This window comes from Castanea sativa, chromosome 2, assembly GCF_040712315.1.
Source record: "Castanea sativa cultivar Marrone di Chiusa Pesio chromosome 2, ASM4071231v1".
Classification (NCBI taxonomy): Eukaryota; Viridiplantae; Streptophyta; class Magnoliopsida; order Fagales; family Fagaceae; genus Castanea; species Castanea sativa.
Window position 1 is genome coordinate 12857922 of NC_134014.1, and position 16087 is coordinate 12874008.

At 35.8% G+C, this 16087-nt stretch overlaps 1 protein-coding gene across 3 annotated transcripts; it reads right to left on the reverse strand.

Annotated features, from left to right (window-relative positions):
* Positions 1 to 8268: 8268 nt before the first annotated feature.
* Positions 8269 to 13442, reverse strand: LOC142626078 (vesicle transport protein GOT1-like). Of its 3 annotated transcripts, none has more exons than XM_075799853.1 (9): positions 13138 to 13295; positions 12873 to 12933; positions 12702 to 12763; positions 11113 to 11204; positions 10889 to 10969; positions 10643 to 10740; positions 10477 to 10558; positions 9050 to 9129; positions 8269 to 8726 (listed from the first exon to the last, which is right to left on the reverse strand). In XM_075799853.1, the coding sequence occupies exons 3-8, from the start codon at positions 12730 to 12732 to the stop codon at positions 9091 to 9093; spliced, it is 423 nt and encodes a 140-aa protein (XP_075655968.1). In that variant the 5' UTR covers positions 12733 to 12763; positions 12873 to 12933; positions 13138 to 13295; the 3' UTR covers positions 8269 to 8726; positions 9050 to 9090. The 3 variants fall into 3 exon arrangements, with proteins under 3 accessions (XP_075655968.1, XP_075655969.1, XP_075655967.1); XM_075799854.1 differs by lacking the exon at positions 8269 to 8726 and adding an exon at positions 8811 to 8896 and having other exon boundaries at positions 13138 to 13277; XM_075799852.1 differs by lacking the exon at positions 8269 to 8726 and having other exon boundaries at positions 8811 to 9129; positions 13138 to 13442.
* Positions 13443 to 16087: the final 2645 nt, after the last annotated feature.

Here is a 16087-nt window from a genome sequence, read left to right on the forward strand (position 1 = left end):
ATAAGAGGATACTATATCAACTAGACTTTTATGTGGTTCAAAAATACCCTCATTAATGAATGGGTAACTTCATTTAGAAATAAGGTCATAAATGTTAAATAATTAAATTTCATTTTGAATTCAAAAACAAAATTCCTAAAATTTAGGATTTTTTCCCCTTCATATCCAAAAAAGAAATTACAGTTACTACTTATCTCTAAAATTTATCCTCTTTATTTGTTTGAAAAATAAAAATATATATTTCTAAATTATAATATATACAAATTATTAACCTTTATAAAATAAATATATAAAAAGCCTCTGAGCACACGCTCATGCGTGTGCTCAGAGGCTAGTGTGTGTGTGTGTGTGTATTAGGAGAAATTGCACTTTACCCACCTGTGGTTTGACCCGTTTTAATAGTGTCCATCTGTAGTTTAAAAGTTATCACTTAACCCACCTGTGGTGACCTCCGTTAGACCCCCGTTACCCACCTCTGCCCTTTTTGTTAGAAAATCTCATTTATTATATAAGCCAAAATTAGAACCCATATAGAACCCTAAAAAAAGAACGAGCTCTCCCCCTCCCTCTACCTTAGAACCCCAAACCCATTTCCTCTATATCAAGATCCCTAAAAATCTCTAAACCCATTTCTCTTTGTAATCCAATTTCCAAAGTGAAATCTGAACGTGTCTTCTTCAAGTTATTACTTGGGTTCCAGTCACCATTGATGCTCTGCTGACTATTGTCAACTATGGACTGCTTTGACCTTGAACAATTTTGGGAGAAGGTTTTATGGGTGCAGCTACTATGATGTGGTGAGTAACAGTTGGTTTTCAGATTTTTTTTTTCCTTTTTTTTTTTTTTTCTAGTTTTGTTGGTTTTCTAGATTTTTTGGCTTTATGAATAACCCTAATTTGATTTTGTTTGTAGGATGATGAACCTACTTGTAAATACTTTAGGTGGTTGGATGGGAAAACATGTAAGTGTGGGTCTGAAGTTGCACCCATTGTCCTTGCAAGATTCAGTATGTACAAGAATCAAGCAAGAGTTGCAGAGGAAAAGGAAAATGAGGCTAGTGATAGGGAAACAACAGCTATTGAGAGGGAAAAAGTAGCCAATTAAAGGGAAGAAAAAGCTAGGGTTAGAGAGAGAATAACTAAAGAGAAGTTACAAAAGTATAAATTTGCACTTGTTGTGTCATGGGGTTTTTTGTTATTTTTTGTGTTTTCTAGTAGAATAGGAGAATTTGGAACAAAGCCATTAAGTCTGCCTTGAAGGCAAGTTGTTGTAGTTATTGTATAATTTTGGATACTACCACTTTTGACAAGTGTATTCCATGTATTTGGCAATATGTAATGTTGTTGTTTATTTGAATAGAGTATGCAATGTGTTCTTTATGTGATGTGTTCTTTTTTATATAATATGTTTTTGTTTATGTACTGCTACCTTGTTTATGTAATGTGTAGTGCTACCTTATAATGTGTTCTTTATGTAATGTGGTCTTGTAAATTGAATAGAGCATGTCGTCTTGTTTATGTAATGTGTAATGCTGCCTTGTAATGTGTTCATATGAAATAAGATCTTGTAAATTGAATAGAGCATGTTGCCTTGTTTATGTAATGTGTAATGTTGTCTTGTAATGTGTTCTTTATGTAATGTGTTCTTGTAATTTGAATAGGTATGCAATCTGTTCTTTTTTATATAAGGGGCAATTGTACATGCACCCCACAAGATTCCGTTTACATCAATTGAAGAAGCATAAAGAAGTATGTTTTAAAGCAAGAGTACCATTCCATACATATATAATAAGCATTGTTCAAAACAAGTGGACTCCACCTAACATTAATGGTTAAACACTGCCAAAGTACTTCAATTATAGGTGAACTTGTCCCTACTAGGACAATAACAAAATAACTTTACAATAGAAAGTTATGCACAATAACAAAAAAGTGGTGACACGTCACTATCAGACATGCACAATAACAAAAAAAAGTAAAGTAAAGTAAAGTTTTTGCTTACACATTCTCTAATCTTCATTTCTTAAAGACTTTGCCATTGTCCTTGTCCTTGCCTTTGCCCTTACCTGTTGAGAACATTGCACCAGATGTCTTAACTCTTAATCCACCTCCTCTCCCATATGAGAACAGATGACTGCTCTCAACTATCCTTGGTGGTACCACCCCTCTTGGAGGCTGCAAAATACATAGCAACTTCATATTAAGATCTAATCCAGTGTTTTATGTAAGTATAAAGGGTGGTGTTGGTGTTTATGTATATACTTGAGATAGAGGTTTTCTTATGTCCCATGTTTCCTTAGGAGTATGAGAGATGGGCTGGATGCATAAGAACCATTGAGCTGTGGGTGCTTTACTTGGTGGTGGTCTACTTGAATCTGCTGGAGATTGTGGTAGTTTGCTTAAAGTTGAAGTAGATGTTTCAGTTGGCTGTGTGTAGACTTTACCTGTTAGCTGCCTCAGTGGCTGCTTTTGTGGTTGGTTGACTTGCTTGATGGGTGGTTGGATTTCTTGTTGAATGGCTAGCTATCCCACTTGATGGTTGACTGGTTGTCTACTTGGCTGCATTGTTTATTGGTCTAGGTGGGTGCCTTGCTTGCTGGTTGGCTTCCTTGTTTATGGATCTAGGTGGCTGCCTTACTTGAATGGTTGTTGCCTGTTTGACCTTCTTATTTGTTAATCTTGTTGATTGCCTTGCTTGCTGATTGGTTGCTTGGTTGGCTGCCTGGGTGGTTGGCTGCTTGGGTAACCTTCTTGGTGGTTGCCTAGATGACTAGCAGTGGCTGGTTAGCTGGGTGGCTGCCTTGCAAACCTCCTTGCTGGTTGCCTAGGTGGCTGACTTGCTAGCTGAGGTACTAAATTTGCACCCTGACTTGGTTGGTTAATACTTGCTAGTTGGTCAATGCTTGTTCCTTGTCCCTACAAAAAGAATTGTCTTGCATCAGAAATAGATTTGTAATATAAATGTCATAGATTTGTAATACACATTCTTGCTTTACTTACAAATTTTTTTTGCCTCTCAAGCTCTATCTCCTTTGTCATGGTGCCTCACCAGTCATTTCAGTCTTACACCTCCTTGAATGATGCCCCTCCTTATGGTAAAACCAACATTTTATAGGTCTATATGACCTAGAAACTTTTTATGGGTTGTTTGGCTCATCTGCATCTTTCTTCCTTTTCATTGGTGGCCTACCTAGAGGCTTGTACACAATTGGAGCAACAGGGGCAAGTTGGTTGGTTTCAACCCATTCATCTTGGCCAGGCAGTGGGGTAATCATCTCCTTATATGCAGCCACATAGACATCCTTTTTGTAGCATGCATGCACATAATCCTCAAGCCTCTCCAGGTTCTTATAGATTGTTGCAACACCATGTTTACATGGGATTCCTGTCAAATCCCAAACTCTACAAGTACAACACTTTCTTGTAAGGTTAACCACATACCTCTCATACTCATTATCAACCTCATATATATAGCAACCTGATGAACAACAGAAAATTACTTAGAATCAACTTTCAACTGCTTAAGCTTCTGCACTATGTTTGGACATATGTCACTAGTGAATTTGTCAATCCCAGTCCTTTTACTGTACATTCTACTCATTAACCTAACCCTAATCCACTCTAGCATGGCAATGATAGGCTTATCCCTAGCTTCTAGTATCCTAGAATTAAATGACTCACTAAGATTGTTCACATAATGATTAGAGATGGCCCTTGGAGTGAAATGTGACTTGGTCCATTGGGTTGGTTGAATGTCTGCTAGATACTCCCATGCTTCTTTGTCCAGTTCCTTCATATCTTGCATTCTCTTCTCAAACTCCCTAACTGTTGTATTACCTTCTGCCTATCTGAAATGAACATCATATTCAACTCATCTGGCCTCCTAATATCATCTGTAATTGTTTATAAAAACCACATCCAAGCATCCTTGTTTTCTTGCTCAACTACACCTAATGCAACAGGGAAAATATTGTCATTCACATCCCTTGCAATTGCTGATAATATATGTCCACCAAACTTGCCCTTCAAGTGGCAACCATCTAATCCTACAAATGGCCTACACTCCCCCCCCCCCTCAAGAATTCAACTTTATGTGCATTGTATCTCACATACATCCACTTGAACTTTGGTTGTGTGTTAGTCTCAGTAATCTCAGTTTGCAAAATCAGCTTACTCCCCACATCAGTTACTCTTATCATCTCTGCATAGTCCCTAAGCTTCCCATACTACAACCTCTCATCACCTAGCATGAACTCTCTAGCTTTCCTCTTAGCTCTATACACTTGATTTATACTTAAGTCCACAGAAACATACTGCATAACTCAATACTTCACACCAGAAATGCCCGATTAGGGTTTTTGTTGAAATCATCCAAGTACTTCCTAGCCACATATGTAAAAGTAACCTGGATATGCTTGAATGTCCTCCCACATGTACAAGTTGGAACCATGATCTTTATCTAGAAGGTTAACTCCCCTGCAATCTGTGATGCATATACCCTCCAACCGCATTCATACTTGCAGTGGATAGAAACTTTGGTCTTTTCATTAAGATTGAACTTAATGTCCACAGGCTTTTTCACTGCATATTCCCTCAAGGCAGCTCTAAACACCTTCCCATTTGGACCTTCATACCCTTGCATAACTGAGGGTTACTCATGCCAGTCTTCTCATTAAACTCTAGACATCTCACCCTTTCATTCTCATCCTCAAAACTGTTAATGCTCATAGTGTCATCATCATCAAGCGCTTTTTCAACCCAATCATTATCATTAGCAGCTTGATCACTAGTAGCAGTTTCTGGTCTCTTCCCATTATCTGTAACTGGCTCCTTCGAATGCTTTCCTTTATTTACATTCTTAGTATCTCTTTGATGCTCTCTCATATTGGGCAGTTCATTATATAAAGCACCAAATATGTCATCAGGATAATCTGGTCCTTCATACCCTTCATCTAGCCAATCAGGTTCATCCATATGAACATCTTCATTACCAACAATTTGTCCATGGGTAGCATGGTCATCTACATGCACAGCTCTACCAACACTACCATCCCTTAAACCCTCAACAAGTTCCTCACTAACATCATTTTGGTCAACCACAAATGATCTAACAGAGACATTATTGGTCACCTCCTCACAATCAGTATCATCATCTTCATCATTCATTTCCCATGGCTGGTCTACTGCAATTGGTTGATTTGGTTCAACTATAGGTTCTTCAATAGAAATTGGTTCAACTTCAAGTTCTACATAAAGTGTGATTTCATTTGTTGGCCATTCAGCATGTAGTTCACACATGTAGGTCACATCATCATCTGAAGTAATTAACCTTAACCCTTGCTCTAAGTTACTACTAAGTACTAAATAATAAATCCTACTGTTAATGGGTCCCCCTACCTCAGCACAAATGTCTTGTATCTCAAAATGACTTAGTAGATCTGGATTAACATTACCCATTGTAGATACCTCACCACCTACATACTCTAAACCAGGGTTCCACTCAAAATTCTCACTATGGTGAATAGCAAAATCAAAATGAATTTCAGTAGCCATCTGTCGGAGTTAAAACACATGCACAAACAACAGTAATTAAATACATAACCAACACTTGCACAGAGAGCACCAATCATTGACAAAAGCAAAATAATTTCAGTTGCACGTAAAACACCATTTAACATGGGGTCAGAGACAAGAAACACAACCAACTAAACCATTTGTCTCCACTGGACCACAGACAACCTAAAGATGCATCTAACCAAAATATTCCTAGGGATCACAGTCATCAATGTCAACTATAAAAGAACAAACACACCAATGGTAAACCCAACAATGGTAAACCACTAATTTTATGACAAAAAAACTTTAATTTGAATCACCTTTATCAATCATTACATATTGAAAAAGAACAAACATAACAATGGTAAACCCTAGAAAGTCATTTCATACTAGATATAGAGGAAAACCCAAGCTTCGACACACCTTCTCCTTGCTTGCAAGTGTTCGGAGATTTCACTTTGGCAATCAAAGTAAAGAGAGAAAGGGATTATGAGTTTGAGGATTTTTGGGGGTTCTAAGGTAGTGGGAGAGCGAGAGCTAATTCCTATTTTTAGGGTTCTATTTGGATTCTAATTTTGGCTTATATAGTAAATGAGATTTTCTAATGGAAAGGGCAGAGGTGGGTAACGAGAGTCTAATGGAGGCCATCACAGGTGGGTTAAGTGATAACTTTTAAACCACAGGTGGGCACTATTAAAATGGGCCAAACCATAGGTGGGTAAGGTGCAATTTCCCCTATATATTATGTGATGTAGTAATAAATGGGAAAATGTTAATTGCAAAAGGAAGGGGAAAAAAAAGCTGGTGGGGCCAATAACATAGTCACTGATCTGGCTTAACAAGAGTGTAGCAATAATAAATACTTAATACTACGCTTTAGCTTTTAGATATATATAGAGGAAATGAGGGAATAAAATATTATTGTATTCTCAGAGTATTGTACAACGATTTTGAAAAAAAAAAATTTAAGTGTATGTATGCTAACTTATTTATGAAACAATGAGTGTGAAGCTCAATTTTAGTTATTTAAATTTGTAATTGTAATTGTTGCCCAAATCCCTAGATTAGATCCTCAAATCCAAACACAAAACGTGTTTAACTCTTTATATACAGAACTTATGTAGGTTGTGCATCATTGTTTAAAAATTTTGCAAAAAGTGTAGTACTTGGTAATAATACTTGTAGCTCTCTCTCTCTCTCTCTCTCTCTCTCTCTCTCTCTCCCCTTTTCACCATAGCATTGTGCGTTGCTAATAAGGGCATCATCAACGATGGCCGATCTAGCTATGAGTAGACATGAGGCACCAAGGTGGCTGTGGGTTGCCTTGTTAGGTGTTGGCTCGTGGTTGGATGGGAGGTTTGAGTCAAGAGTCGCTGGGCATTGGGGTCATGGGTCACAGGGTGTTGGGGTAGTGTGAACAAAAAAAAATTCTATATTAATAAGATGTATTATAAAATAAGGAGTGATACATAGGGTGTATTGTAAAAATGAATTGTTAAAAGTAGAAAATCAAGTTTTTGAAGAGGTAAAATCTAATTGAATTATAGATAACCGAATGTGAAGGCTCTTAACATTTCCAATAGTATCTTTATCTTGTCCCCCAAATTTGTACCTTCTTTCTTTTCTTTTGGACACCATTAGGGACATAATTGCAAGGATGGTAGTACAAAAGTTGAATAACAACAATGGTGTGATGGTGGGTTTGGTTTTCAGAATACTTAATGGCGTGGCATCCAAAGGTGGATTAGGGCATCCAAGTTTAAATTTGAATGAGATCTAGACAACAATTTGGTTTGTGTTTGATGGATATTAGATAGCAAAAAAGTGAGCGAAGCTAGGGATTTCATACAATAAGAGCATTCGCATCAGCCTAGCAACACTTTTAGTCAAATTTGGCATGTAAAACTATTTTAACTTACACATTTGTAGATACTCTTATGTCAGACTCAATATTCTACCTCCAATTTTACATTAAATACCTATTTTATTCATTATTAATTATTTATTTCTCTCACTATTTCTCACACTCGCTCTTCCAGTCTTCCTCACCAAACCCCACTATGTCACTTTCTTGGTTTCTCACTCTTCCTCCATGAACACCAAAGCTCTCTCTTTGTCAATGACCACCAAGCCTCTCTCTCTTCCTCCATGGCCAATGAACCCATCGTCGATCTGGTTGTGGGTGGATTGGCTAGGATGCATGGTGGTATTGATGGCGGTGACGGACAGCTCATGGGGTTGGGCTCACTGGGTCTTTGAGTTGGGGCTTTAGATGGCTATTTGTTGCGTTTCTGAAAGCTTGAGGTTGATTTTGGGAGAAGGGTTTAGTGTTGCAAAATTTGAGGTTAATGGTTTTTTTGGTTTGTTGGTTGTCTGATTCAAAGTGGGTGGAGCGGATCAGAAGGTGGGTTGTAGATCTGATGTGGGTTACTGCCATGGTGGTGGATCGGTGAGAGAGAAAGGTGAGAGAGAGAAAAAAGAGAAACAACCAAAAAAAAAAGTCATTTTTTAACATCAGTTATGAACAGTACCTCACCTCAAGTAGCATGGTACTGTTCATTGATTATCTTTTGATGCGTGATTAAATTGAGTGTTCGGCTATTTTTTTAACATCAGGGTAGTTTGACTAGCCTGCTATGAATGCTCTAACCCTGCAGCAGAGCGCTCGCTTACTACCGTGAATTATTATTATTTTTTTAATTGTCATTTTAAATATTTCAGGGGAAAAAAAGACTTCCCCTTTAAAAATTAATTTTTAAGTATATAGATCATTTGATGTCTATTACATTCAAGTTGACCAAACAAACAATCAGCAGTATATTGTCCGAAATAGCTACAATCCAACAGAAGATCTTTCATCAAACTGCCTAAAATCACTTATATCTATTTTGGTCTAATCATCACACACCTATTGGACTATCTGTTACACGATCAGAGAAAAATTGGGGGCACAGCTCGAATAAATGGTACCAACCGAAAACAATACCAAAAAGAAAACCAGTATTGTTATAGCTTTGAAAGAACCAGGCATTTCCTACCATTGGCAGATCTTCGTCTTCATAATCATGAGCAACAATAAGTCAATGATAGCAATAATAATAGATCAGCTAGTCTATCTTCTTCATTTTCTTTTTTTCTTTTTTGGGTTTGGGTAGTCATTTCCAGTGGGATCTGGCCAAAATACACATAAATGAAGTGAAATTCCCCAATGCACCCCATTTATTCATAAAGGTAAGAAGAATCACAAGTCAAAACTACACACAATCAATGGTAACTTGAATATTAGAACATGCACAAGAGTGGTTAAGTCTGAAACAACTTCTGATCCAGTAACATAAACCCTGGAATAGTACATATTAAAGCTCAGATTAACTTTCCTTTCTTTTGGTAAAAGATAAATCTCATCTCAAATGAGTATTCTTTTCTACAGCCACCACGTCAACCAAATGAAAAAATTATGGGTCTCGATTTGACTGTATATTACAAGAACTTACAACTGGGCCTCTCTGCAACTTTTCTGAAATCTTTTCCTGGCTTATACAGGCACCCGCTTACCCCGATACCGGTCAAAGAACTGCACATGGAAAGAGCAAGCAAGCTTACTTATAAAAATTACACTTTGCTGCAAGAGTGAAGAGTAAGGACTATGGAGAGATTAGAACCACGTAGAACTAAAAGTAATGCTTTTACACCAACTAAAGTGAGTGCAAATATTTAAACAGCAATACATCCCCTTCATTTGAACTGGCACTATTTTCTACATGGATGTTAAATGCAGCAATTCTCCAATAATTTTCCATCATTTTGGATGGTACTAAGGGTTGGGGGTGGAGGGAAGATTGAATATTCTGAGTAGTCAGTGTTGCACCAATGTGAAAACCACCCCCCCCCCCCCCCCCCCCCCACCAAAAAAAAAAAAAAAAAAGAACAATGAATAATGTAGCTTGTAGGTGACAAGAACCTCATTATATGATTATGGCATATCAATTTAACTACAATAAATTATCAATCACATCAAGAATTAATGAGATTTGTTTATTCATCTGATCCACAATGATGTTTAACAGCTTAATTGCATCTAAACCGGGAATCAAAGTCAAATACAATTAGCAGAACCCCCCCCCCCTTCTGGTTTTTTTTTTTCTCTCTCTCCTTTTGCTCAATTCTGAGCAAACACTCTCACTGCTTAGAATACATTGTCAAATGTCCAATTAATTCCTTTCTCTTGTATTTCCATACTTTGCCATATAGATAATCACTTGCTAATTTATAATGGGTGGCATTGTAACCAGCCTTGGCTAACTAAAGCCAAGCTCACTCAGACCCAACAAGGGTTAAGAAATAATTTATATGAAAACTGCTCCTGGCCCTATCAAATACCCTTTTTTATAAGTGCTCCTGGCCCTATCAAATACTCCCTTCATCCTAAATTAAGTGTATTTTTTTTCCTTTTTAAGACATCCCAAAATACATGTCCACCTTTTAAAAGTGGAAATTAGTTACCAATTTCCTATGTTGCCCTCACCTTTTTTGAGCAAACAAAAAATTCTTATTAAAAGTCGCAGAACTTCTTATATGAAGTAAATGACAATTTCAGAGGATCACTATATTGTCATATTAATCTATAAAGCACTGCACCACAAGCAAAGTCCAAATGTTAATCTATAAAGCACTACACCACAAAGTTTTTTTTTTCTTTAATTGGATAAATAAAGCACAGCACCACAAAGAAGAATAATTATGCTTTCGTTTGTCTAAATGAACTTCCACAAGACTAATTGCTTCAGTCTTTGCCTATATGGTCTTTTATGAATATTAAAGTCTAGCAAACATTCCGTTAAAGAAATAAAATAAGATATTACAGTTTGAATTTGAAACAAAAATACTATAACAAAACATTTGAGTTCCAAAATAAACATACCGATCTAATATATGGCTGTTGGATCAACCAACCAAGAATAGGTATCCTTTGCAAGAAAACTGCCATTGTTGGCCAGAAGCCACTGCAAAGTATATTCCATAATCAACTTTAAAATTGTATAATGACAGATTAATGTGAAATACATGGAAGTAAGAATTATACAGACCTAAAGAGTACAATGAACCCGTATGACTCCAAAATCATGCCCACAATTGGCCATCCAATGACAACAAAGAAGAAGCCAACACCAAATGAAATTGTTCCCTGTACAAGCAGAAGGGGGAAAAAATAAATGGTGAAAAAGACATGAAGCCATGCATGCATGCGTATGAAAGTGTTGTGTGTGTGTGTGTGTGTGTGTGTTTGTGTGAGAGAGAGAGAGAGAGAGAGAGAGTGTGTAAAGTGATTAAACCTTAAAATTTTGACGCTTCATGAAGAACTGCATGGTAGACTTTGGTCCAATGGTCAGAGTCACCCCTGAGAAGAAGAGTATCTGATTAAGTACACACAAAAGTAAGACTGTTAAATAAGTATCATGTCAACAAGAAGCAAAAGATATATATATATATATATATATATATATATTGAAAAATAAAAGGACCCCAAGCAAGCAAATGCTAAGACTGAGACACTTACGTTTCCCATGGCAAGCAACCCCTTGTCAAAGAAGAAGATAATCCCCAGGAATGAGAAAAATACACCAAATCCAGTCAGTCCTAGTCCAATCTCTGTTTCATTTCACAATCACAAGTATTAGGGGCGTACGAATTCAAATAGACTGAATATGAAAGCACCAGGCACTCCTACCATGTTTTAAAGAACACGGATACAAGACAAGCTAATTCACATGAAAGTAACACATTTACATCTAATTGGCCCCAACATGAATCAGAGATAGACGAACTCAACATGATTCAAGAATCAAGGCTATGTTCATGTGTATTGAATGTCTCAGATAGAAGAACATAAACCTAAGAAATTTTTTAAGCCCCCAAGCAAAAGGTCCAGCAGTACAAGAAAGGAATATGACTTGATCACCTAATCCAAAGTCAAGTCACTTGAATCCTATTCCTACTACAGTCCATAGAATCATCATTCTAGTTTTGAAGTGGGGAGCAGAACTATATAAAACTTAAGATTGACTCAGATTTAAAACCATCTCAGGGTACTAAAATGCTTATAAACATATCGGCATACGAGGGCCTAAACTCCCCCATAGTAATCATAAAACATTCTTCTATGACTGAAATGCAAGGTCTGCCACCTTCAAGAAAGACCTGAAGAGAATCACCACAAAGTTGGTTTGGCAAAGCTGTGGTAGCTACTGCTCAAAACTCAAGAAAGCATGCAATATTTTAAGACAATCAGCCCTTGTGCAAATGGCACTCCTCTCACAGGTGTGGGTGGAGGGAAAGGTTGCGGGTTCAAATCCCATGGTATGGTACTATGTGTGTAACTTATCCATTAAAAAAAAATTCATTGCGCTATAGTTAACTAGTACTTCCTTCTCCAATTATTATGCAAAGGAGGTTAAGGTCGTAAGTTCAAGACCCACTGGGGGATGATAGACAAACGATAATGGCATCCTTTGTGATGTCCTATGTCTGTGATTCAGACACCCACCTACCCCACTATCTACCTATCAAGGGGGATAAAAACCTTATCCATTTAACACAAAGTATGTCACCTTTTAACTGATTCATAAACATGTATATATTTCTCAATTGACACTTCCTGGTGTTTCCAAGAGATACGTTCAAGATTCAAGTCCCCCCGCCCACAACTATCGAATTACCAAAGAAACATGTATATACTTCTCAACCATGGAAACATCATAAAGCCAGTTAACGAAACTAAATATTCAGTGTCATAACTAAAAATTAAAGACCCAAAGCATCAGAGTATTTCATATAAGCACTAACTCAATGCTGAAAGCAAAACTTAAAGGAAGATAATTGCAAGATTATAATTATAAATCTTCTTAAGCAAAGTACATGTACAACCTCGATGAACTTAGGTTAGGTCAATTTTATCTACATAACCAAAATTTCTAAGCTAATCTTTCTCAAATGTACTTATTATAAGCTTATTCCAACTCTATTCTCAGCAATACATATCATTTCCATATTCAATCAAAGCACACAAAATAAACACTGTAACTTCAAAGTTTCTATATCTCTTTCTCCAAAAACATAACTAATATATCAAAAAAAAATTGCACTCACTCTTTCGGTCATTCATCTCGAAGGAAACCATTTTTTCGATGATTCAGATAAGCCTAGGTTCACTGCACCACAAAAGAGTAATATTCGAATTGAAATGAGAGAAAGGAATAATCGAATTAGGGCTTGGATTTGGAAACTACTTATTCATAGAAGATCTGGATGTAATAGTACCAGTTCGGTGAATCTGAAGAAAGAGCGAACTCGATTTGATGGCGAAGATATTTGCAAGGACCTACAAAAAAGAGATTTAAATCGAACGAATCGTTAGAAACAGAGATTAAACTAAGTACAAAAACTCCGTTTGGTTGCCGAGAAAATAATAGAGAAATAGGATGTGAAAACTTAGCCCTAAGTTTTCTCTTTCATTCAATACGGATTTCTCAGTAACCAAACAGGAAGGGCAAAGTAATTGCAGAGAGAGAGAGAGAGAGAGAACCTGTGAGTGTGATGCGCACAAACGCACAAAGAGAGAGAGAGAGAGAGAGAGAGAGGGAGAGAGTAGCAGAAATGGCTAACAGAGAGAGAGGCGCGTGAGAGTCACGAAATATGCGTATCAGTTTCTATAAGTAACGAACTTGTTATAAAGAACATTTTATTTATATTTATATAGTGCCAAAGCCTTATGGCCTAAGCCTTAGCCGAGTGATGCTGTTTAACCAACTGAAAACGAGGGAGGACGGTAGAGAAGCTGAATAGAAATTTCTTTGCAATTCCAAAGGATGCTTACAGCATTTAAATTCTGTCTCCTTCACTGAGACTATTGAATTATAAATAAAGATAATTTTTAATTAACAATATTAGAAAAAATTTGATACTAATTTCTTGAAAAATATAAAAAGTTGTCAAAATTTTTAATTATTTTTTCCTTTTCTTATAAAATTTTAAAAATTATATATCCTAACCCAATGTTTATAAGATATCGGTTTGCATTTCTCATTAAAGTAATACATTAATAATATCAAATTCAATACCAAATTGTACCGTGAAAGAGAGAAATGAAAGCTTTTTTCAAACCAAATAATAACCTCTCGATTCTCTTTAGCAGCGCTAGCAAAAGTCTAGTATCTTTATAATTATGGACAAAATTTGGCAACGTACTTGGTTGTAGCCTAAAAGCTACAACTTAACTAAATATTTATTTTTTTCAATGTAAATTTTGACAAATTTACCATTGGATTACATTTTGAACAAAGTTTAACTACAAAATTGATTATAGCCTAAGACGACAATTTTACTCAGTATCATTAACACTATTACAAATTTTGAAAAGCTAACCATTAGATTGCATATTCATTATATTCTTAATAAACCTGTCAAATTCTGTGTTGATCAGATATTATTTACCATATGATCTATAAGATTATATTTTATGCATAATTTTAAATTACAAAAACTTGCAATTCAAACAATTCTTTGATGATATAGTCATTGATCTTCAATTTTTAGAAATTTTGCAAATACAAAGGATATAGAAAGAAAATGCAATCCGATGGTTTAGTGTCAAAATTCACCTTCGACAAAAAGATATTGAGTAAAGTACAACCAATTTTGTAACTAAACTTTATCCTTACTTTTTCTTTTTATATCCTATATGCTTGCAAAATTTCCAATAATCAAAATTGAATAACTATATTGTGGGGGATTAGACCTAGAAGGCCTAAACAAGCCCACTTAATTGAAACCCAAAATAGGGTCTGGGGCCCATCAAGGCAACTTGTTGTGATACACGTGGAGGGAATTAACCCCGGGCCTTATAACCGCGGGCCCAACCCCAAGGTCAGGATGACAAGTAAATGGACACCATGCCGAGAGAGTTTAAGGTGTTCGGCCTAGGCATTGACGGGTAAAGAGGAAAACAGGCACAAGACACTTACATGGCAGGGTCGATAACCAAGGGCAGGCTGAGCCTGTGGGAACGTTCACTACCAAATACTCATTAGCGTCTGGAACAAGTTCCAAGGGAATCCTTTAAAGTTGTGAGGATCCCTTGGGATTTTGAGGGATGTGGGAATAAGTATGAAGTGGGGAGGCAATGATGAAGACCCCACTGGCAAGAGGCTATAAAAGGGAAAGGGGGACAAAGAGTAAAGGGTTGGAAAAAGTTTTGGGAGAGGAAGGCATAGAGGGGGAAACACTTGGAAACACAAGGCTTGAGGGAAAATTTGATGAGGGTTGTGAATGAAGGGCAGGGGAAGCCTAACCAGGCAAAGCTTAGAGCCTAATTGATAGGATTGTGTGATAGCCCACTTATAAATTAATTGGGAGCCCAAACACCATCATTCCAGCAGGATTTGGTGCCCATATATATTATCAATCAAAAGTTTAAAAAAATCTAATTTTTTAGTTTAAATTTATGTTTAAAAAATAAGTTTATAGGTCAAATATCAAATAACATATGATTAGCACAAAATTTGACATGTGTATTAAGAATATTAAAAAAAAAAATGCAATCCAATGGTTAGATTTTTAAAATATGTATCTATGTTAAATTTTTTTAGTAGGAGTTTTAGTATTAGGCTATAACAAAGTTTGTAACCAAATTTTATCCTAACTCTATTACATTTCAAGAGAAAAGTGATATTATTTCAATCATAATTTATCACGTAATTCTAAGGACCGCTGATGGCCGAATTGCTAAAATAAAAAAAAAAAACATATCCTATATATTTATCTAGAATATCAACCCCAAAATTAACACTTGTATTAGTTTATTGAAAATCATAATAAATACTAAAAGTTTTGAAACCAAAGCTTTTGTTGCTATATCATCTCCAACAATTTCTCCCTATACTTTGAGCTCTTAAGTATATACGAGTCATAATCTTTTTATTTATAAATTACACTAACTTTCTGATATTTTACAAAATGACATCCAATTTTTTTTTTAAATAACATGTATCCCAAATGTTTTATAAAATGACACTTCTTATTTAGGTTTTTATAATGTGATAGTTAAATCCATACCCTTTCAAACTATGATTTCACAAACAAAATATTCTATTTTTATAAAAAAATTATAACCCAAGTTATGGATGAAATGGCATTCTTCTCGGTTAAGTTTTGTCGTCCTTAAGGTATATAACAATTATAGGAATTGATTTTAGAAATAGAATATTATGGTAATAAAAACTTAGCCATAGCATTTGTAAAAGCCTAAAAGGAAAATTGATGTAATTTACTCATATATCTTTTGGAAATGATAAATTTTGATGAACTAATTATATTTTTTATCTTCCAATATCCGTTTATAATATAAAAAAGTTCAATCCAAGAGCTTCTAAGTAATCACAAATATGTCAAGAATTTAATAGCTTAATTTATACATTTCAATGCACAAAGTGTTGTGGGGTTTAGCGGGGAAAAGAGTTCGAGATGTCAGACAAGCA

Excerpts from the sequence above, each read along its gene's own strand:
- LOC142626078 (XM_075799853.1), bottom strand. The coding sequence starts at position 12,732 with ATGGTTTCCTTCGAGATGAATGACCGAAAGA. Across the intron at positions 11,205-12,701 it reads CGAGATGAATGACCGAAAGA|AGATTGGACTAGGACTGACT; the intron begins GTGAGTGCAATT and ends GAAATGAAACAG. Across the intron at positions 10,559-10,642 it reads GGGTTCATTGTACTCTTTAG|TGGCTTCTGGCCAACAATGG; the intron begins GTCTGTATAATT and ends TATACTTTGCAG.